Genomic DNA, 24,872 nt, shown 5'->3' on the forward strand with positions numbered 1-24,872 from the left:
TTTTTCACAAGCAAACGACAGCCAGAAAGATAAGGAATAATGTTAGCTCCATCCTAGATGCAGAAGGTGATAGACAAAGCACTCAGGAAGCCATTCGAAGAGCTGATATAAATCACTATCGGGACCTGCTAACTGAAACAAAGGAAGCAGAGGATTATACAGATTTATTGCAGCATCTCTCAATAGGGATAAGCAGGGAAATGAATGACATTTTAAGCAAGGAGATAGATGAGGAGGAAATTAGGAGATCAATCTCGACTCTTCAACCTGATAAAGCCTCGGGACCGGATGGCTTTCCCATCTGCTTTTATCGAGCATTCTGGGGAATTATTAAAAAGGACTTGACAAAAATGCTCAATTTGATCCAACGAAAAGGAAAAATAGGAGGATATACCAATGCTACTCATCTAGCACTCATCCCCAAAGAAAACATGCCATCTTCCTTTGCTTGTTTCAGGCCCATATCACTCTGTAACTCCTACTATAAAATATTGACAAAAATCATTGCTACCCGCCTAAAGCCTTTGCTCCCTTCTCTCATTTCTGAAAATCAAGGGGGATTCTCAGCCAACAGACAAATAACTGATTCCATTTTACTTGTGCAAGAAGCCATCCATTTGAGTCAAACCAGGAATGAGAAAGGGTTTATCTTCAAGATTGATCTGGCCAATGCATTTGACAGAGTGAGACACTCCTTCCTCTTGGCAGCTTTGAAGAAGATGGGATTTGATGACCGCTTTCTCAACCTCATTCGAGCCTACATTTCAAGGCCATAGATCTCCCCTCTTGTAAATGGCAGGCCTAGAGAAGTTTTCCAATCCTCCAGAGGCCTCCGACAAGGTTGCCCCCTCTCACCTTATCTCTTCATTCTAATGGATGAATCCTTCAGTAGAGCGTTGGACTTCAGCCGGAGGGTTGGCTTAATCACAGGAATAAAATTTGGGGATGGGGTCAAGAACATAAATCATTCACGATTTGCCGATGACACCCTACTGATTGGAGGGGCCTACACCACGATATCCAAGCGCTTCAAATCTCTCCTTGACAAATACATGAGCTACTCTAGCGGAATGGTAAATAATTTGAAAAGCTACATATATGGTTGGAACACAACAGTGCAGGTGATTCACAATATCTCCATCATCTTTGGAGTCACATGCAAGTATGATTGGACTCACTTCTCTTACTTGGGCATGCCTGTAAGTGCTAGACCTTTGACAGCAGAAGTCTGGGACACAGTAGTCGACAAAATGAAAAGAAAAGTTCAGCAGTGGGGACCTATTTGGCTCAACCCAGCTAGTTGCCTCACTCTTCTTAAGTCAAGTATATCTTCTTTCCCCCTATATCATTTTTCTCTTCTTCAAGCTCCAGCCTCCTTCCACAACAAAATGGAAATCGTCCTTCGCCAATTCCTATGGTGAGGGGGGAATGATAAAAATAAATTCAACTTGTTTAACTAGAAGCAGGTGATCTAGCCCCAAGACCGAGGAGGTATTGGAATTAGGTCTCCTAAATTTCTCAATTTAGCCTTTGGAGGCAAAATTGTCTGGAGACTCATTACTGGACACCCAACATGGTGGAAAAAAGTTCTAGAAATTAAATACCTCAATTTTCCTAGACAACAGCGTCTTGATCGAGATATTTCGAATAGAGAATCCTCCAAAATTTGGCGATTATGCAAGAGAGAAATTCCACTAATTGCTCAAAATACTTCAAAAATCCCCAAGGGAGGTGCAAGCATCAATATTGGAGCAGACAAAATCATGGGTCAAGAACGAATAAACAGACATGGCGGAGTCCACCCTATCCTTTCCCTTTTTGAAATAACAGTCATTCATTACCTGGACCAGATCTCCCAATGGGATCCTCACACTCTTCTTTGGTCAGGTTGGGCCTTCCCAACCATACCCAATAGTCTTAACGCAATTCTTTCTATCCTTCAATCCATTTTGCACAATATAGCCCCTGTCAAAAAAAACAATCTTGATGTGTTTCGTTGGGACCCATTCGGATCCTCTTACACCATCCAAGCTGCTCACCATTATATTTGCAACATTAGCTACCCCATGCCAAGTTGGCACCACTGGAACCTGGTTTGGAAATCCAAGGCAATTCCAAAAAAGCAAGTTTTTTCTCTGGACCCTCCTCAAAGGGAAAACCCTCACGGTCGAAAATTTGCAAAAGAGGGGAATTAATGGCCCCTCTCGTTGTCCTAACTGCTTAGCTGCTGAAGAATCAATGCATCATCTCTTTATTGAATGCCCTTTTTCCATCAACTGCTGGAGGAACTTGTCTCATAACAATCAAATCCCATGGAACACCTAAAACACCATAGGAGAAATTCTTTACAAATGGAAAAAAAACTACCCCTGGCAGCACAGGAAAAATAACACAGTGAAGAGAGTCTGGGACATTCTTCCCCACAATATGCTATGGAATATTTGGTTGGCACGAAACCAGAAGCTTTTTAAGGATAAGGACTCAACTGTTAAAACCATTTGCACCAAGGCAAGGGGTCTTGCCCTTGAGATCATCTCAATTAAGAATCCGAGAAGTATAAATGTCAGTGAACTCAACATAGAAGAACACATTTTCTTATTGAAAGTATATAATTAGTCATAGGTAAAATACTTGATGGTTATCCATTGCATATCTTTAAATCATCATTTAAAACCAAAAAATTATATTATGTCACCTAAATATTTAGATTCATAATAATACTAAGTTCCATGAAAATTCAAAGATAATTTTTGACATTATCTAATATAATATTTGATACAAAATATAAATATATGACACCCTAAGAAGGAAAAATAGCATGCCACCAACGTTTAGCTTTCAAATCCATCCAATAAGAGAAAGGAATTAGGAAATAAATTATTAATTGATACATATACATACTATTCTAAATGATGGTTTACTAAAAAATTGAGTTACACCAAAATAATGTCACAACTTACAAGTTTCTAAATTCTATTGCTCCAATGATAATAAAAGCAATGAAATGGCTCTAGTTTCATGAAAGGTATGCATTAAAGCCAAAGAAAGAGGGGAATTGAATATTTGTGCAAAAGAATCTCCTCATATTTAAATGCATCTTGAGAAGCATAAAGGTAGAAAAGCTATGCCATAGTACCAAAATGATTCAATCCAAATGCATCACATATTTTACTACGTTTTCTAAAAGGTTGGTAAGATGTGGACATTTTTCAAACTTGATGGAATTTTTCATGTGTCATCAACCAATAACAATAGCACATGAAAAAACTTTCAAATGATATCTTCAATTTCTTCTTATAGTAGCCATCATCCATGTAATTATTCATGAATGTATTCCACCTTCCATCAATACACAAAGAATATTAAAATTTCATATCAAAAATATACATATAGTAAAGGACAACAAAAGTCATATATATATACATAAACTTTGTGCTAAGTAAAAAAACATATAACTTAATAATCCTCACATGTCAAAAAGCCTTCTTTCCTTTGTAACTTGCCAAATCTCATAAATTTGTTCCCATTTCACCTCTGTCGTGTTAGGACCTATTAATGATATATGTATCAATGCATCAAGTGTGTTAATTGATAGTCTTATTATCCTTATATCTTTGATCATATTTTTCTTAGAGAACCCTCATTCACATGCGACGGTGCTCATTGGTATGACAAGCATTGCTTGCCATAATTTTAGCATATTTGGATACCTAAAGTGCCAATCTTTGTTTGAGAAAATACTTTCCATGCATCTTCCATTAAGAATCTTTCTCTATTAAAATAAACCACGTTAATAAATTGATATAATTCTCTTTTACAAGTTGTAATATCAAACATTAGTACATTTTCACCTTCATTACATTTTTTATGTTGCAAATGTGAAAAACATATTTCAAGCCAATGCTTTACACTATTTTCTCTGACATAAATATCTGATGGGTAATGACAAGGACTAAACAAATTTGCTGGATTAAAAAGAAGAAGATCTAGAAATCTTGAATCGAAACTCTTGATAAATTCTTGGACATAATTTCTTGTAAGTTGTATGCAACTCTGAAGGGAGCCCTCAATGCAAGATACCATTGGTTGTGACAATTGTTCATCATGGATTGAAATATACAAAAAAACATGTCTATGGGTATTCCCCTCTTTGTCAGCATTTTCAAGGAAACCATCTTTGGAGTCTTTCAAAAATTTAGTAAGATGTAAAACACCTTCTGCAAAAGAATTTACTATACAAAAATATCTTTTAAGAGTATTTAGTGCATGGTTAATAGCTATTCCAAGAAACGTGACATCCACATTATCTTCTTGAAATTTTTTGTTTATATTATTCAACTCCTTCAAAACATCAGCAAGCATTTTTAAACAAAATTGAATTAAAAAAATCCTTTCCTTATGATACAAATCCTTGCCTTATGATACAATGAATTCTTTCTTTCTCTCTTCTACACACTCAAAATAGAGAGCCATAGAATCCCATGGATTTGAAGAACCTGCAAGGATTCTAATTCCATTATCTCTAATAAGGAAATGAGCTTATTATTTCTCTTTGCTAAATTTCCAACCCATGAGTATACCTTGTTTGTTATTTTCTCAACATACAAATACTCAGGTATATTTTTCAAAGCATATGATGCTACAAGTGCTTCAATATGTGAAATTCAATGAGTGCCAATCAAATTTGCTAAATCATTCTTTAGTAGTGTGACAAATCCATTTTCACATCCAACCATAGATGAAGCACCATCAGTCGAAACCGCTATTAGTTTCTCATTTTCCAACTACCTTGTTTCCTTTAAATTAACAATTGTATCATATATAGTCTTTCCTTTTCCACTAGGAACAATAATCATTTTCATAAATTGTGTGACTGGAGGGCCCAAACCTGTTAAATCTAGATATGTAGAATACACAACAAGGTGTTGTTCCAAACCATTGTCTATACTTTCATCTAACATTATAGAGAAAAAGGGATTTTCTAACACTTTTCTAGTTTGCACCTCTTCAAGATAATTTGATATAGAGTGAATAAATTTAGTAGCTTCTTTTCTATTTATGTAGGAAGAATACTCCACTTGAGAAGGCATATTGGGCGTCTATAGATGCATTTGAATATGCCAAATATCTTCATAAATAAAAATTGAAATATCTTTTTTTGCAATAAAATATGCTAACTAAATGGTAGTTCTGATCATTTACTTATTAGCCTCACTTATAGCCACTATGTGTTCTTTAATGGGATTTTCAAACCTTTCAGTGTCATACAAATTTCTCTGAGTTGATGTTTGATGAATAATGGATTTTGCATGAGTTCTCACAACATCATATTGAATCGTATTAAATCCATCTCCAATACCCCATGGACCTTGAGCCTTGTATTTCTCACAAATTTTACACTTCATATGAGTCTTGTGACATTGAACATTGATACTATACACCCAAGGATATTTTATCATCCACTCTTCTCGGAACTCACGTTTTGAGAAGGCCTTCCTCCTCGAACTACTAGATCCACCATCGTGTCCTTCCTTTTTATTGCCAAGAATTTCTATATCAACAAAATACTCTTCATTCATATCTTCATTAGCATCATCATTCAAATGAGGTATATATGGAATATCTTTAACATTATAAGTCTTTGATGTTTTAAAATATACATAAAAAAAATTTAGTTGATTGACCCTTCCTTTTTGGAGGCATTTCTATTTAAATAATTTACCTACATGCAAAACAATTACAATAAATCACAATAATCAAATAAAGAGTGAGGGATTGATAATCATTACATAAGCAAAGATGTTAAGATAATAAGGTGTAATTACTAAAGAATAGCACATTCCACCTTGAAGTGTATATGAATGTGGAATGAGTTTTTTAATCTATTTGTAATAGTAGAATTTTATTAGTCACTCAAATTACATTTTGGTAATTTATGATGATAAAATCCCTTCAATAAATATGATATTTATTATGGTTCATTAGATTTCTTTGTTTTGATGAATGCTCCTTAAAAATTACTAGACACTACCTATAGTACAATGATTACTTACTATAAAATAGATACACTACCTATAGTACAACAAGTAGATCAATAATAACTCAATTCAAAAAAGCAACTTCAAACCTTATTTCTATGGAACCTTAACCTATGTAAAATAACATAACATTTTAAAATTCTTATGGAATTTAATATTCTTAAACCTATAAGAAATCAAATTAAGTTAAATATATGTTTGTTATTAATAAATTTAACATAAAAGATTTAAATTAGAATATATTAAGTATTAAGATAAGTGAAAATAAACTAAATATATAAAGTTAAATATGTGCTAATTATTAATTATTATTATTAAGTTGAGTGTAAATAGTAAAATAGATAGAGAATATATAAATATATAAAATTAGTGTAATTTCAATCATAGTTTTATTATTTTTTATGGTACAATAAAAACAATAAAAGTATTAATGTCACACATCTAACTAATAAGGTAACTTATAGTAAAATAAAAAATTTCTGTATTAATAATAATCCATGAATTACCAATAGCATTATGGTTTTTCACTTTCAAAAGAACATGGCGTAATTCATTAATTTAAATTGCAATGAAATGTTGGACTATGGTTTTTCAGCACATATATAATTTACCATTATACATGACTGTAAGTTCCATAATCCGGCTGGCAACTTCACGTTTATTGGTGTGATTTAACGTATAACCTGATATTTTATTAACCTTCCATAAATGTTTAAGTGTTATGGCAATTATGGCCATACCGCCTACTTTCAACCTTACATTAATACCCTGGTTGTCATATGCCTAGGGTTATGCATGGTTTGACTACCAAGGAGCCTCCAGTTGGTACCCTGGTTGTTATATGCCTACGTTTATGCGTGGTTTGACTCCCAAGGAGCCTACAGTTGGAATCCTTCCATGGGAATATGCATCGGTTCTATGGTGCAGATGCCTCTTCCAAATCCAACGGTCGTGGTGTTAGATCCTGGTACATTGTGTGCCTTGAGGTGATTTCCCAGGGTTGTTGAGCCACGAGTGTTAGTCTGTCGAGTCCTCAAATGGTTCACTTCTGTCTTTCTCTGTTATGGTTCTCTACACGCTGCTTTACCTTGCCACAGTTTGCCTTTGATCAAGCTGCCCACTTCAGGTTGCCTTCAAAATTGGTTCTTTTCAGTGGTATAACACAATGTGCGCTGAGACACAGTCTCTGTTTTCAGAAAGGGTTTCCAGCTTGGATAGTCTCTTCAGGTAAGCGCATATTCGTTTTAGGTGTTAAAATTAAATAGTTTCTGAGTTTTATAAAATTTCTCTTGTTTCGTCATCACATACTCATCTTGTTTTCTACTTGAATGTGCAGCCCTGGTTGGCTATGGTGTGAGTCCTTGGAGTCATGTCAAATTGCGGTTAGGTCTACCAGTTTATTGGCGCCCACTACCAGGTATGTGTTTATTTGTCGAACTAGGCTAGGGATATTAGTTAACATCCTTCATTCGTGAACTGGACAGAACACTATCCTTGTAATGTATTTTTAAAAGGTTTCTTTGGCTTAAGGCTGAGGGTTTTGTTATAATAACTCAGAGGGACTGGGCCAAACTCAGAGGAATAATTCCTCGTTTTCAGAATTTTGGTTTTGTTATGAAATTGCAGTTTTGTTGCCAATAATCCGCTTGTGTTAAGTTATTGATCTATTAAAGACATGAGACTAGGGTTTCTGTGATCGGCATTAAGGGCATGAGGCCCAATGGCAGTAGAGTACATACTCATTTATTCATGGGTGGCGGGAGATAGATATTAAGACCCTCATTATTATGAAAAGTGGGAGACATGGGTGGGAAATAGCAGGAAACAACGGGCTAGGCCATCCTAAAATGGAACCAAGATCGCTGAAACCACTGAAACTTTTTTGGTGTAGAGGCCAAAAATCTTTTTGGCACTAAATTGTTTTAGTTTTTATATGATGGGGCTTTCACTGTTATTTTGCAAAGGAACTCGAAGCTGAACTAGAAGTTTCAAGGAAGACAGCAAAGGGTTTATTTTCCACAGGTATTTTCCTTTCAATTTGATGTATTTCCCTTGCAAAGATGTTGGCATTGGTATTATTTTCCTTACGTAGCTGTATTCATTGGTATAGCTGTAGGAATTTGGATTATTTTGAACAGTCTCCTCAGTTGTGGCTAGTTTTTCAAGAACAGATTCATCCATACTTGAACAAGGAACAAATCATTACTGTCGGTAAGGTTGGGCTTGTTTAATGGAGTATTGAAATCATTATAGCAAAGGGAACACATCATTAATATTAATACTAGGGGAACTAGAATAGAGTCAAGGCATTCCCGAACTAGCGAACACATCAATACTGCCTTCAAAACTATTTGAAGAATCAACAATTTCCTGAGCCGCGTCTGGTTCTGTTTCTTTATAATTACATGAACAACTTAATTTCTGCTTTGAAGTATCGCTCTCTATTTGTGTGTAGACATGAATCCAATCAACCTTGTAATGAGATGACTCACTTGCATGTTGGGAAACACTAGGCATTGGCTCATACATACTAGAGACACTGTCCACTTTCGAACCATGCAATTCATCAAGGCCATAAAACTGTTTGTCATTGTCTGGACTCTGAATAATGAAATTTGTCTTCATGAACTTCATCCTCAATAGCTGAGTTATGAGGTTGCAGACCAACATCTGAAACTCAAATATTCTCATAAGCTTCTTGAGGTTCATCGTATGATGAATGAATTAGTTGATGATCTCCAAATTTCAAATAAACTGCATTAGACAACATGGGACAACCATCATTTTGGCTACTGTTATAATTCTTATGTGATTTTCATTCTTCATCATCGTGAGTTTCACTTTTGTAAACCTGTTCAATTTGCTCTTCTTTTTCAACTACATGATCTTGATATCTTTCAATTGCATCTGAATTCTTAAACCCATACTCGTGAGTTTCATTATTAACAAGTGAGATGGGATTTTCGGGATACCAAATTGATGAGTATGGGAGAGAAAAATACTGTTGTTTTAACTCTAGCAAGATTAACACTTAGTTTGAAATCAGGCAGTGAGCCTATTTTGGAAATACCTATATGTACTGAGAACATAATAGGAAAGCCAAACAGCTAACCCAGATTGTGAAAACGTCCAAAATAGGGCATACTAACAGCACGATTAGGTATTGCCAATTTAATGGCTGTAACAGAAGCCAGTTTCTGAAACCAACATTATCAGAATGCCCATAACAGGGCAGAACTGTTACTATTTGCAGTTCATTTTAAGTAACTTAAACATAGTGGGGATTAATACGATTGTTTGGAAATCTATATATTCCTGAAAGATATTGGGCATTGATGGTGAACATGCTTTCATACTAATTGAAATACGCAATCAAACTTCTGCTACGAAAATGAAAATATTGAGCAATGGAAGACACAGTATTCCACACTATTATTAATACAAAGCAAATTGATAACTGGAGAAAATCCTCCACTCGGTAAAAAGACTCGATGGATGAGTTAATGGGGAGATTTGCACTCAGCTTACATGGCCAATTCTTTTATTTTATTTTTATTTACCTTTATTTAATTTAAATAAAAAATTATCAGTTCACACACACATGCATATACATAAACCAAGAGTAGATATATCTCAACTCTGGATCTATCAAGTGCTGTTGAAGGAGAAAATCCTTCCAGATGCAAACTTTTCCTCAAGTTTTTTCACTATCAAAAAGGTTTGTATTAGAAGGATTTGATCCTTTTTGTGTTTGATGGATCTGGAGTTGCGATGGATCTATGCTGGTCTAACTACAACCTCCTCGTCTTTCCTTTGGTGGTTTCTCTCTTCCACTATTCTGCATCTTGTCTTGATTGAAATCTCTTCCTCCTTTATCTCTATGCTTTTTCCCAGTGGTTATCTGGCAAAGAATTGAGCCCAAACTCCCTAAATGGGAAACTTCTTAGCCATTATTATTCATAATTGTTTTTTCCAATGAGTCATTTTGCCATTCTAGCCCCAATGCCTATGTGGCTACTTTGTAATTACATATCACCTTTGATATGGCCCTAGGAGTGTTGGCCTAGTTCCCAAATTTATTTTCTTTCCCTGATTGTTTGGCCAATCCAATATGGCCCTAGGAGTGTTGGTCGAGTTGCCAAATTTCTTTTCTTTCCCTAATTGTTTGGCCAATCCATTGTTGACATAGCTACCTGACCCTTGTCTCGCCTTTTTTTATGACCCCAGGGCCCAGAGAGCTGATGAGCTTCTTAATAAAGAAATTTATTTAATGATATTTTTAGTACTAAAAATTTCGTCTAGTGGATTACAAATTTATGGGTTTGAGTTTTATGCTGCTAGACTCGATATAGGTTTATCATAAAGTAGTTCTCTTTAATGAGATTATTGAGATTAGATTCAAATCCAATGAATTGCAAATAATTTATGGTCCCAAGCTTCACATGGATATTTATTATTTTTGAATTTGTTTGGTGCTATTACATCAATATTGAGCCCTCTTTGAAAACAGAAGTGTACAAGACAATTTTTGGAGATAAAAATTGTATTCATACGAAATTATGAATACCCAGGGCTGAAATACAGAGCATCTTTTAAGGCATTTTGTCTGTGTATTGTAGACAGGCATATCTTCTTGGGTTTATTTTCCTCACTCATTCTCTTCATTATTTGGTATTTTTGAGTGTTTCTTATAATCTTTAAATTCTGTTTTTCCTTAGAAATATAGTTCCTCACTTACCTGCGCCTGCGTATTAGGTGTTCAAGGTGAGGATGCTGGTACCTTGACAGACACCTGCAGGTTCCCTCCCCCACCATCTCCCCCCTCCCCAACCAATAAAAAAGAAAACTTTTTCCTGAACAGAAGTAGCTGAAATGTACTGTATGGTGCATTCTTCACCATCTCGAAATATAATGTCTCAAAATATAAGTCATCCACTCTTCTTCTAATATTAATATTAGATTTCACTGTCAATAGGTGGGCACTCCAGTCCGTACAGAAGGTGTGGATTTTTCCCTCAAAAGTATTCACAACATTAGAGAAGCTTTGCCTGAGATATGGGAAGAAGATGCAGAGAGCTCCATAAATGTTCGACAGTCAACAGGGGCAACTGCAGCTATTGAAACTGTTGTCACTGCATAAGCCAAGATATCGTTGAATAAGGGAGTGGGGAACCATGATAATCCCATTGGAACTTTGCCTCTATGTAGAGGAAACTCCGACTGTCTGTAACCTTGGTACTAAAATGTATATCTGATCTGAAGGATCCTTTACCGAATACTTTAGCAATATCAGTTCTGTTACAGTTGATCAATATATCAGATCACTTTGTAACCTGCTTTGATAAAGCATTATCTCTTCGGATGCTATTTTCTTTCTGCCTTTGCTTGATCTGATTTTAGCAGCTCTCCATTAAAAGTTAATGTTTATCTCTATCCCGGGCTTTGCTTAAAAATGAAGACATTTTGAAAATTTTATTCGTTTATCATGGTTTTTCTCCACGCCATCGGAAACACATTCCTGATTCCTAAATGTTCAATAAAATCATTGCTCAGATAAAAATGGATGGGAGAGTCATTGGATATAAAATTAGAATACGTTCCCTAATATGATTGACATTGTAGGTGGATTTCTAATGGGACTGAGTGTTTTGTAATGAAAGAGGAAAAAAAAGCGACATAATAGAAACAATTACAAATTATCCTCGAGATTGTTGTGTAAAAGGACACGATATAATAGATATAACAGAAAAACAAAATATATGTGGTTGCTTTCATATGTCATCCATGCAGAATGGCAATACTTTTTATTATTAGCAGTGAGTAAAATTTTCTGTATGTATTTTTATTATGTTAGTCTATGGGGCATTCACATAATTTTCATAATTATAATGAAGTCATAGAGCATTTTAATAAGTTATATTAGTTTAAAATATTAGAGGTATAATTATGGGTTTTGGAACTTAAATTTCATAAATAGCTAATATTAAACAGTTAATCATTATTTAGCTTAACTACCCTAACACCTTTTTACTTAAGCTTCATTTAATCCGTATTTAGCTTAACTACCCTAACACTTTTCTATTTAAGTTTCATTTAGGGAGGTTAATATGGTCTTAATATTTTTGTTGATATTCATATAAAAAAATTACTAACCACTTGAATACATGGATAACAAGTTTTTATATGCTCCAATTATCTATAGATTTCACATTCCCTCCTCAAGCTCACATAATAATATTCTTGACACCCTCGTACCTATTCATGTGGACTATTCCACAACTTCCATACATAACTCCATGAGCCACAACACTCCAATAATAGATCTTACAACAAATTAAGCTTAAATTAGCATACAAATCCACCTTCTGCTATTGTACCTATTTAAGTGGTTCATTCCACAACTTGACACTCCATCCTCTCTATGAATGTGAGGGATGACACCATGTGCTACCACACTTAAACATGCATGCCTCAATAACAGGTCTTTCAAAAACCTTGAGGAATATGTCCTACTTGTGTCTAGGCTTTACAACTTGGACTAAACACTCTAGTGTGTTAATCATTGCAACTCTCCATGTTAACTTCTTCGCTAGGCATCACCACCATCAACTCCATCTATTTTCTTTTACCCATGTAGTTATGAGACCTTTCTCACTATATATCTTGAACCTGTGTCAATCCATAATTTTCATGTACTCCTTTACATCCACCCAACAATGAATTGTTCTCATCTCACCTTGACTGGTCATTCCAACCTCATTTGCACTTTCCATATCCATGTGATTTTTCATCCACCCAACTCTCAAAACTAACCTTACACAATTCCATCCCAATAACCATTAAATTATTTTTGTGAAATCCTAGTTTCTTAGTAGCAACATTTCATTAAGCTCTAAATCTTAGGATTCAAGGTTCATTTTCACACCACTCCTCACTACTCCCCCACTTCTTTTTTTAGTCTCCATACTTTAACCTTGGTCACCACCTTTGGTTTAGCCATATACATAAACCAAGAGTAGATATATCTCAACTCTGGATCTATCAAGTGCTGTTGAAGGATCAAATCCTTCCAGATGCAAACTTTTCCTCAAGTTTTTTCACTATCAAAAAGGTTTGTATTAGAAGGATTTGATCCTTTCTGTGCTTGATGGATCTGGAGTTGAGATGGATCTATGCTGGTCTAACTACAACCTCCTCGTCTTTCCTCTGGTGGTTTCTCTCTTCCACTAATCTGCATCTTGTCTTGATTGAAATCTCTTCCTCCTTTATCTCTATGCTTTTTCCCAGTGGTTATCTGGCAAAGAATTGAGCCCAAACTCCCTAAATGGGAAACTTCTTAGCCATTATTCTTCATAATTGTTTTTTCCAATGAGTCATTTTGCCATTGTGGCCCCAATGCCTATGTGGCTACTTCGTAATTACAGATCACCTTTGATATGGCCCTAGGAGTGTTGGCCTAGTTGCCAAATTTCTTTTCTTTCCCTGATTGTTTGGCCAGTCCAATATGGCCCTAGGAGTGTTGGCCGAGTTGCCAAATTTCTTTTCTTTCCCTGATTGTTTGGCCAGTCCATTGTTGACATAGCTGCCCGACCCTTGTCTGGCCTGTTGTTATGACCCCAGGGCCCAGAGAGCTGACGAGCTTCTTAATAAAGAAATTTCTTTAATGATATTTTTAGTACCAAAAATTTCGTCTAGTGGATTACAAATTTATGGGTTTGAGTTTTATGCTGCTGGACTCGATATAGGTTTATCATAAAGCAGTTCTCTTTAATGAGATTATTGAGATTAGATTTAAATCCAATGAATTGCAAATAATTTATGGTCCCAAGCTTCACATGGATATTTATTATCTTTGAATTTGTTTGGTGCTATTACATCAATATTGAGCCCTCTTTGAAAACAGAAGTGTACAGGACAATTTTTGGAGATAAAAATTGTATTCATACGAAATTATGAATACCCAGGGTTGAAATACAGAGCATATTTTAAGGCATTTTGTCTGTGTATTGTAGACATGCATATCTTCTTGGGTTTATTTTCCTCACTCATTCTCTTCATTATTTGGTATTTTTGAGTGTTTCTTATAATCTTTAAATTCTGTTTTTCCTTAGAAATATAGTTCCTCGCTTACCTGTGCCTATGTATTGGGTGTTCAAGGTGAGGATGCTGGTACCTAGATAAACACCTGCAGGTTCCCCCCCCACCATCTCCCCCCTCCCCAACCAATAAAAAAAGAAAACTTTTTCCTAAACAGAAGTAGCTGAAATGTACTGTATGGTGCATTCTTCACCATCTCAAACTTCATTGGATGATGCCTCCTTTCTAAATAACAATTCTTTCTTGTCAATGAAAAATTGTCTCCTTTCTAATTAAGACAAGAAAAGGAATTTTCTTTATGTATCCCATGGAGTATAACCTTTTATATGCAATTGTGTCTTATAACATGATAGTGTTGCACCCTAACCCAACATACAACATTGTAACAATCCTAGTTCCTTTGGGTGTGTTTTGAGAAATGAGGTCATCCTTTTATGAAAATGCACGCCCGATTGGCTCATTGTTATGTATTTCAACTTTTGTGCAATAAATGGCCACATTGAGTCACTTGATATCCACCATTCTAGGAAATGCACTGGGATGATCTTTTGCTTGGATATGTGATCATGTGTTTGGCACTAGACTCTAATTCGTTAGCATGAAATAGGTTTGAGAGGGATGTTATGGAAATATGATTGATTCTCCTCTGAACATCTTAAATCTACACAAATCTGCGCATAGGTATAATACCAAGCCATGATATTTGTAGCTTGGGTCTTTGAGAAGTATGAGGCATGAAATTGGCATTATTTGGTTTAATCCCACACCAACATTTACTCATGAATTGATGAAACCAGAGCTCATGGGCATTCACTGCATTGTCATTCATTTGAATTCACTTATTCCATGTGTGGTTAACTATATTGGAGGGTTAAACATAATTCTGAGTTTTTATACCCTCTTTTCCACCAGTGCTCTACATTATTTTATGTCTTTTCATTTTCCAAGCATATTTCAGAGTTTTTTATTGCATATTGGTGCTCTTCTAAGGCAGCACACCATATCGCTTCATCTACCATAATAATTCTTTGGACTCTGATTAGTAGTTTCCATGCATGCTTAATGTGCTTCATATGCATTGCTTTTCAAATGTTGATTTCACAGTTTAATATAAATCGGTGATAATTTATTTAAATATTTTATATACAAAATGATGTTTTTTTGTTAGGAACATTGTTTATTTTTTGAGCACCATATATGGAACCTCATTGGTTTCAATCCATAATTGCAGAGAGTCAACCAACCAAACTTTGATTTAATTTTCTAAAATCTCTCACTTTAATCCAACTTCTGAATCTTGTTATATAAATGATCGAACAGACACTAACTGTGGCAACAAACTATCTTGAGGCATTATTTGGGCAGCGAATCATCCCTGAGACATTACTTGAGGCATTGGCCTATGTCTAAGGCATTATCTATAGCAACACGTTAAATCTGAGGCTTCAGTGTGGCAGCAATATGTCTATGAAGCAATTCTGAGATAGAAAGATACCTCTGAGGCACTGCTGATGACAATAGATCATCCCTGAGTTATCAATTGTGGCAGTGAACCACCTATAAGGGATTGTTTGTGACAACAAATCACCCCTAAGGTTTTTATGTGGCAGAAAATCATCTTGAGGTATGGTATAGGGTTTTGAGGCAAGCAAGGTTTGGTTTGGAGTTGATTGTGGCTGCAATGAGATAGTGAAGTAATGTTTATAGGTAGCAAGGAGATATTCTACAGAGATTACTTTGCATTATGCGACAACAATTTAAGACAGAGCATTACCCTTTGTAATATAATCCAGAGAACTCCTCAATGAAATTAGTATTACATGCATAGAAGTTTAAACCAACATATTTTAGAATAATTTTATGGTTTTACATGTGTCATATATTTCAACATTTATTTATGTAATGATCCTAACTAGTGTCCACAAACGTTTCTTCGCAGATTTCTATTACATTATTCTATACAAAATGGTAGACTAGGTATTTATGTTGCTTTTGGTATTTGTATTATTTATGTTGTTGATTTAGTTAGATGTTGGATTTTTTTTTAGAAATAACTTTAAAATGATACTTCAAAAGTTTGTTTGTGACTAGTTAAATGCTTGTTGGAACACTTTGATAAGCTTGCCTCAAAGTGTTGGACAGATCTTCAATGCTCACTCAACACATATTTGGTGTTACCGATTCTATTTTCTTATCAGTTTTTTGATGAAGGTTTTCTTATTTTTATGTTATTATGTGTTTTTCTAAGAATGTACCCATGGGTGTTACTGATGCTACTATGGGGGATTCAATGATATTCACTACTTTTATGGAAATGTTAACAAATGCACGAGGGCAAGATGTTGCTATGATGATGCATGAGGTAAGCTTGAATGTTGTATTTTATATGTTCAATTATCTTATATTCCTCATTATATTATGCTAATTTATGTTTGTGGAATGCAAGAAATCACTAAAGTCATTCCAACCCCTATAACACCTTATAAAACATCTAAGGTAATGATAGTGGTAAAACTTGATCAATATTTTTGTGCATTTAGTTAACTTATTTCACTATATATATTTATTAATATTTGTTTTTTACTAAGCGTGCATTTTGTTGGCATGCAGGATTCATTTATGCCCCTCAATACAACCAATGTTGGCATGCAAGGATCATTAATGCCCCCATATACATCTAATGTTATGAAAGATGTAAGATTCAACCATTTATTTATGTGAGTTTCATAATGTTATTTGTTGAGAAATCTAAGGCATATATTTAATAAAGTTTTTGCACAACGACTCCATGATTTATGAGGTGTTACGAAGAGCTACATCATGCCTTCAAATGGATCACCCCATCCATTTTTTTCTTCTTGTACATACAATACTATTTTAACAAGTAACCCAAGCAATATGTTATTCCAAAACATGATGTCAAGTTACTTTTTTTAGGGTTTTTATGTAATCCAGAGGCCCTTTTAGGGTTTCTTAAATTCAAACCTTAGATCATACTCTATTCCCTTTATGTCATTCTAGAGTTTATCCCATGCCCTAGAAATCAAATCATAGGGAACAAATACCTTAAGATTAAGGTTTCTAAATACTAAACCCATAAATTCAACCCTACTACATCTTATGATGGACCCTTTAAAAGAAAGTTATTATACATACCTCATGGACACCTATCTGTACTGATTAGTATTTTGGTTACCATGATTATTTGCAACTTTACTATACATTTCATTGATCATTTGCCACCTTCATGACCTTCTTTTAATGAGTCTTCTGAGATATTGTCATTCTATAATGGGACTTGCTTCTTCATGTGTTCATGAAACCCATGCCTCAGTCATAACAAAAATAATATTCTTTTTCCTTTTTTTACATAAATTACATAGCATTGTGATTAGATATGTCATTATGAAGACCGAACCTAGTTACATATTTCAACATTATTCATTTTTTATTCCATCTTATTATTTATATTTGTGCCTTGTAGGATGTTTCTAGGGTGACTCCAACAAGTATACAATCTATTGGTATAGAGGGTCATGTTATGCCATCTACACCTAGACCAGAACCCCATAACATGCCCTTTACACAATCTGTTGGTATAGAGGGTCATGATATGCCATCTACACCTAGACCAGAACCCCATAACATGCCCTCTACATCAAATGTGGGTCTAGTCAGCATTCTCCCACCAGGACCAGAACAAGTTTCTTTGAGGAGTCTTATAGACTCACAAACAAGAATGTTAAGGCTCCTACCAGATATTCTTGCAAATGTTCAAATCAGACAGGAAATAATTGAACAAATTCAGTTATGGGAAATGTGATTGTTGGAGAGTGTAGCTCCTGCAAGAGATCAACAGGTAAAATTATTTTTATTTTTTTTATAATTTCATTTGTTATGTTTAGGATCATTATTTTAGATATGAAAAATAGTTTCATATTTTGGTTGGGTTCTTAATAGTTCCACAATTTCATTGTAAATGTAGGAATTAAGTGACATAGTGCCTAATGTATCTATAAGGAAACCTTCCTCAATCCCCAAGACTACAACAATATCATCGGTGACCACAAAAGGAATGCAAGAAGTTACAATCTTGCTCACTTCAGAAGGAAATGTCTTGAAGGATGAAACAGGGCTGAAATTTTATCACTTTATTTTTTCGTCATGTAGAACAATTATTTGGAAATACCATCCAAATGTATTGGAGGAAACAAGCCAATGCCAAAAAAGAGGAGCTATTTAAAGATGTAGTAATAGCATTTGGTAATCCTGGATTTGATAAGGAACTTATTTTACAGATTGCAAGTAAATACATGCACTCAAAGAGGTCCAAATTAAAGACGAATTTGACAAAAAACTTGATGTATCCACGTCCAGCTTGGATCACAGACCAAGTGACGTGGGATGAACTTATGAAAGATGCCAAGTTTAAGAGGAAAGTCCTCAGAAATCCAAACTATACGGCATCTGCACAAGGAGGAGCTAAGAGACGCCTATGAGATACAAGAAAAGCAACCCGAGCTAGGGTGTCAAAAATTGGATCTCACAAATTAGGCTCTGGTGAATATTATAGTATTCGTGGTGGTATGGTAAGTGATATTTCCATCTATTATATTCTCTATTTTAGGCAAAGTAACCATGGTCATGTTGAGTTAATTGTATCTTATTAGTTATTTTACCTTATAGATATGATTATCTTTGTTGATGTAGGTTTACCAGTTTCAAAAGGAAGCTTCAGAGGAAGACCTAAAATATGCTATATTACATGGTTCCCAAGGTCTTCGCCAACACATGATAAATCGAGGGGAAAAAATAATTACTAGTTATGGATCTCAGGTTAGTTGTTTATAATATTATATGAATAGTGCAATAAATCAATTGGAGGTTTTAATGTTATTATAACAAGTTAAAGTGTGTTGTGTATAGGAATCAGGTGAAACATCTCGGAGTGAGCATGGGGAGGAGATACAAGCACACATGATTATTTGCTTGTTGCACAAAATCATCCAATAGTCATTCCTGAACCTTGGCAGGAAGCCATTGTCGAATTTCAACGAATGGGAGACATAAATAATGAGGAGGGTGTTCATTGTGATGAGCATCCCACACCCACAATTAATGTAGCACCTCCTAAAAAGAGGACAAAAAGGATTTATATGTGTTAAATTTTAATAACTTGAATGTGCATCGCTCTAGCTTCTAAGGAGTGCACTAGGTTGTGAGGGTCCAAACATAAACTAATTATGTGTGCAACAAAACAAATTTTGAATATACTTTGTTTTCTTGATGATTACTTACATATTATGGGCATCACTAAGACTATTACAGGTCCTAACTTGTATTATTTGTTTGATTATGATCAATTTGATATGCTTATATTTGTGTTGTATGTAGATGACCTGGTCCTAAAAGTTAGCTAAAAAATTCTATCCCATGGTGTAAGAAGAAACTGGAAAGTGAAGTTAACATGAAGGACATACACCTCATGTGTTATTTCTTGGTCTTGGAGGTTTGGCTGAGTTGAGGTGAGGTGGTCCTCGAATAGGGGTAAGTAAGCAATTGAGATTCTGAAGAAGTTTCTAATAATGGAAAATAAACCATAGGCTACGTTTATGATACATATTTTGAAGTTATCAGTAGATTAAGATTCAAATTTGGTTGATTTGTCAGCGTACAAAAAGTATATAGGCTCCCTAACATATCTGGTAGAATTTAGCAGTCAAATTGTTGTGTGCATGAGATCCATTGTCTCACAAACAAGGGGGGCTCAGACACCAATTTATTATCCAGCTTGGATGCTAATATATGGTTGAGCTGAGGTTGCTGCAAATATGCTCCATGGTCTGAGGTATGCGAGGTACTTAAAGGGCACATGGGCACAGTGCTTTGAGTTGTTGCATGCTTTAGTGGATTTTGACAGGGCCAGAGATGCAGGTGGCAAGAAGAGTGATTCATGGTTTTGTTTCAACTTGGGTTAAAATATAATATCTTTGTTAGGATGGGATACCCATGTGTGCAAGTTGAAGAAGTCCATTTCTGGGCTAAAGTAGCCTCTTGTGCTTGGTACTCATGGATTTATGAGTACTTACAGATTATGGGCATCACTAAGACCGTTGCAGGTCCTAAATTTTATTATTTGTTTGATTATGATAAATTTTATATGCTTATATTTGTGTTGTACGTAGATTACCTATTCCTAACAGTTAGTTTAAAAAACTCTATCCCATGGTGCAATAAGGAACTAGCAAGTGAAGTTGACATGTCTTATTTCTTGGTCTTGGAGGTTTGGCTGAGTTGAGGTGAGCTGGTCCTCGAACATAGGTAAGTAAGCAATTGAGATTCTGAAGAAGTTTTGGATAATGGACAATAAGCCCTAGGCTACTTTTATGATACATATTTTGAAGTTTTCAGTAGATTCAGATTCAGATTTGGTTGATTCGTCAATCTACAAAAAGTAGATAGGTTCCCTAACATGTATGGTAGACTTTAGCAGTCAAATATATATGTGGATGAGATCCCAATACACTGTCCTAGTCATCCTAGTTGTATAATGCACAGTTGTACCGTTGTAACACTAACATAGGCACCAGAAGCTATGCTACTAGAAAGGATTAAAAGTAAAGTAGGATGCTAAGACCTTAATGTCTTTGCATGTCAAACACTATGCTGATACTTATTTCATTATTTACTTTTTAACCTTCATATGCTGACCATTTTCGATTATGCTAAATTGAATGCTCTTTTTCCTGTTTACTAGGGCATATTTCCAGAGATCCTAGAAGAGTTACTGGCTGCCAGGGAAAGAGCCAAGGTAGATCTAAAGGTGGTGAACTAAGTGCTTCCTATGTTCATGTTACATGCTTGTATTTTTTCCACTTAGCATCTCAGTTTTTAACTTCCTGTAATCTTGTTTAGGAGGCTAAAGATCCTTTTGAGAAGGCTGTCTTGGATGGATGACAATTGGCTTTGAAGGTAATTACAGCTTTGTCAAGTCTATATTAATTATGGCTTGGACATGGAATAAAAGTAAAACTAGGTATGCTCGTGAAACGCATAAAATAGTTTTGACTGTGTGCACTTGCAGATCAGTGCGAATTCAATTTATGGGTTTACTGGTGCCACTGTTGGGCAATTTCCCTGTTTGGAGATTTCGTCGACTGTGACGAGCTATGGTAATTTCACAGTTCTTCCTTGGAAAAAAAACATTAAATCCATGGATACCTTGATTCTCCCCTTGTTTTTCCTAGTTGTAATGTTATTGGTGCTTCTTTTACTTACAAGATAGAGATGCTTGCAATCCTCTCGTATTCTATATCTGCATGTATCAGCCATTCACATTGATTATTTTTGGGCATCAATTATATCCATGTAATTCTTTTCTTCCTCCTGGCATAATGTTTTGGGTATGAACTATAATTGACAATTTTGTACAAATAAGATTGAGTTCTTGAATTGCATTAATTAGTCATGTGTACTTGTACAACTAAGATGATATTCTTAGGCCCTCTTATTATATTTTGATTACAAGTCCAGTTTGATCTTTTGACACATTCTCTGTTCCATCGGATAATATCAATTTTACGTATTGTTTTAAAATTTCATATCAGTAATCATCTCATTTTTTCCACCTAACAGGTCGTCAAATGATAGAGAATACTAAGAGGCTAGTTGAAGAAAGGTTCACAATAGTTGGTGGTTACCAATACAATGCTGAGGTAGGCTATTATTTAGCAACTAAAGGCATTTGTAACCTTTGAACTGGACCCGTAATGACACGAAGTACACTTGTTGTATTGGTGATAGTCTAAGTTCTTGAAATCATAATGGGTGATCTGATCCTAACCAAGATTTCTACTGTAAAGCTTGATATTATATTTTTATATTTGAATCTAGGTTGTATATGGAGATACAGATTCAATTATGATACAGTTTGGTGTACCAAATATAGAAGAGGTCATGACGCTAGGGAGAGAAGCCTCAGATTATATTAGTGGTACATTTACAAAGGTACAGTGTCAAGAATTTTAAATATCCATGAAGCTCTAGAGTTGTTAATGATGTTTTTGTAAGGATGAATGTTTTAATATCACCTTTCTTTTTAAAACTAATCTTCTTTTGGCATTCCACTTCCATGAGATCTTTGTAAATATGCATAGGAAAAGATGATCAGTTATGCTTTTATGTGGCTTATCTGCATCTGTTTGGTGCATCTTTGGCATCTAATCAGTGTGTTATTTAACATATGATTTTATGCAGCCTATTAAACTAGAATTTGAAAAAATATATTACCCATACTTTTTGATCAGCAAGAAAAGATATGCTGGGTTGTTGTGGACAAAGCCAGATGCTTATGACAAAATGGATACTAAAGGTGACAAACCTGATCTTTTTGTTTCAAAGACAGGCCTTAGTTTTTGTGAAGGCTCAAAATTCTCTTAGAAAAACAATTTATTTGATGCCTTCTTAATTATTAGATATTCCTGATCTTTTAAATATTCCATATCAACAGGCATTGAAACAGTGCAAAGGGACAATTTCTTGTTGGTGAAGAACTTGGTTACAGAGTGCCTTCACAAAATACTCATTGATCATGACATACCTGGTGCAGTGCAGTATGTCAAGAACACTATTTCTGACTTGTTAATGAACAGAATGGATTTGTCACTTTTGGTGATAACTAAGGTGAGAACAATGAATCCTTCTGCATTTTTATGACCAAATTTGTTTGACCATTTGTTACTTTTGAAATGGATAAAATATGATAGGGGGAAGAGGAGATTTACATTGCGAGCAAGTCACTTATTAAATATTCCTGGTTTCAAGTGTTAGAAGTATATATTATATACCTAGTTGGGGCAGGCCATGGAAGTTTCCTTTTTAAGTCTGTCCTGTTTCTTCTCCCTACATTCTGTACTTGGAAGGGATTCAGTCAATATTTACTGCTAGCAATGGGAGGAAGAAGTGTCAAGGGAGGCTCTTATGCAATTGAAGAGAATCAAAACATGAAAATATATAGTATATCTGCATTTTTAATCTCATCCTGAGAAAAATTGCAGCAGAAACAGATGCTTGCAGGTTATATCCTTTATCAAGGCTATCAGCATATTCTTAAGGGCATTGTTGTTTTCTTGTGCTAACAATCTCTTTGTTGAGTCAGGGTCTGACAAAGACTGGAGATGACTATGCAGTCAAGGCAACACACGTGGAACTAGCTGAGCACATGCGGAAGGTAAATACTAGAAATAACTTCTCATAACAAGTATAATGAATGGTTCAATGCCTTCTTGTTCCATTTCAATCCTATCTCTCTATTTTTATTACTACAGTGCATCTAAAGACTCTTGTAATATTTTGCTTTTTATTGACAATGAGTCCATTGTTGGATTTTTTAAATTGATGTCGTGTTTTAAAGCCAAGTTGCCCCTGGTTTGCAGAGGGATGTTGCAACTGCTCCAACTGTGGGTGATCGTGTTCCATATGTCATCATAAAGGCAGAAAAAGGTGCCAAGGTAATAATTAACCCCTTCTGTGCTCAGCATAAGTCTCGATATTTCACTAAAAAATGGTTATTTTAATTATTTTGTTATGTTTTATTTGGAGGCATAATTTACAGAGGGATTATGGATATAATGACTAATGTGTTTACTTGGGCTCAGGCATATGAGAAATCTGAGGATCCAATTTACGTACTAGAGAATAACATCCCTATTGATCCACAATATTATCTGGAGAATCAACTGAGCAAGGTGAAAGACCAAAGCATCATCACTTGAAGTTTATGCTCTTTTTGAAAATTTCACCAGTGTTTCAAATATATCTTGATAGATAGTAATTCTTTCCAACTAAGTGTTTTTTATTAGTGCCTGTTTTTGCTCTATAGCCGTTGTTGAGAATATTTGAGCCCATTTTGAAGAATGCAAGCAAGGAGCTTCTTCATGGTAGTCACACACGAGCAGTTTCCATATCAACTCCTTCAAATAGTGGAATTATGAAATTTGCCAAGAAACAACTCAGTTGAATTGGTTGTAAAACGCCTATCAGGTATTTAGTTAATACAAGTAGAGGGTGTCCTGCATGTGGTTTCCTTGCTTATAGTAGTGCACAATTGAGAGTAACTATTATTTCAGTTTGGCGCTTTAGAAAGCTACTAGGGTTCATCATTTTGATGTGGAAAAATCTATGAGGTTGCATGATTCCATGCCTGCTCTCCTTGTAAGAAACTATCTAGATTTCTTATAATAAGAATGTCTGGTTAGGTTGCTTCATATTGAAATTCATGATGTTACCTAATTTCATGTTGCCATTGCGGCAAAGAAGATCAGACACTTTGTTCACATTGCAAAGGAAGAGAAGTAGAATTGTATTAGAAAACAATTGCAAATGGTAAGCTAGTATTCTAATACCATTACTCTTTATTTGGAGAATTTAAAGTAGGCCTTGCGTCTATTGTTCTCACCTAGATTTTCTATCATATGACACTAATATTTGATCAATGTCAGTGAGGGAATTAGAAATGCTCTTTGGTAAACTATGGACACAATGTCAGCGGTGCCAAGGCTCTCTGCACCAAGATGTTCTTTGCACAAGGTTTTTGAATGCTATATTTCAAGTATTACATTTTCATAACATGATTTAAATTTACATTATGGATGTATTTTGTAACATTTGTGTGATCATGTATTTGTTTTTAATTAATAGGATTTTTTTTTTTTTATTTTTTTTTTTTTTACAATTACT

At 34.9% G+C, this 24,872-nt stretch overlaps 1 protein-coding gene across 1 annotated transcript in view; it reads left to right on the top strand.

Annotated features, from left to right (window-relative positions):
• LOC149171184 (DNA polymerase delta catalytic subunit-like) overlaps nucleotides 1-24,153 on the top strand; it is a 41,276-nt gene extending 17,123 nt beyond the window's left edge. The window contains exons 3-13 of the mRNA XM_089425874.1: nucleotides 18,846-18,971; nucleotides 20,893-20,946; nucleotides 21,220-21,307; nucleotides 21,771-21,850; nucleotides 22,029-22,142; nucleotides 22,392-22,506; nucleotides 22,645-22,817; nucleotides 23,293-23,364; nucleotides 23,570-23,644; nucleotides 23,792-23,881; nucleotides 24,016-24,153. Coding sequence (XP_089282000.1) covers nucleotides 18,846-18,971; nucleotides 20,893-20,946; nucleotides 21,220-21,307; nucleotides 21,771-21,850; nucleotides 22,029-22,142; nucleotides 22,392-22,506; nucleotides 22,645-22,817; nucleotides 23,293-23,364; nucleotides 23,570-23,644; nucleotides 23,792-23,881; nucleotides 24,016-24,153 — 1,125 coding nt within the window. The remainder of the gene's footprint in view (nucleotides 1-18,845; nucleotides 18,972-20,892; nucleotides 20,947-21,219; nucleotides 21,308-21,770; nucleotides 21,851-22,028; nucleotides 22,143-22,391; nucleotides 22,507-22,644; nucleotides 22,818-23,292; nucleotides 23,365-23,569; nucleotides 23,645-23,791; nucleotides 23,882-24,015) is intronic.
• The last annotated feature ends 719 nt before the right edge of the window (nucleotides 24,154-24,872 follow it).

The sequence above is a fragment of the Pinus tabuliformis genome, chromosome 4_2 (genome assembly GCF_031772625.1).
Source record: "Pinus tabuliformis cultivar Carrire ecotype Pingquan chromosome 4_2, CPIR1, whole genome shotgun sequence".
Taxonomy (NCBI): domain Eukaryota; kingdom Viridiplantae; phylum Streptophyta; class Pinopsida; order Pinales; family Pinaceae; genus Pinus; species Pinus tabuliformis.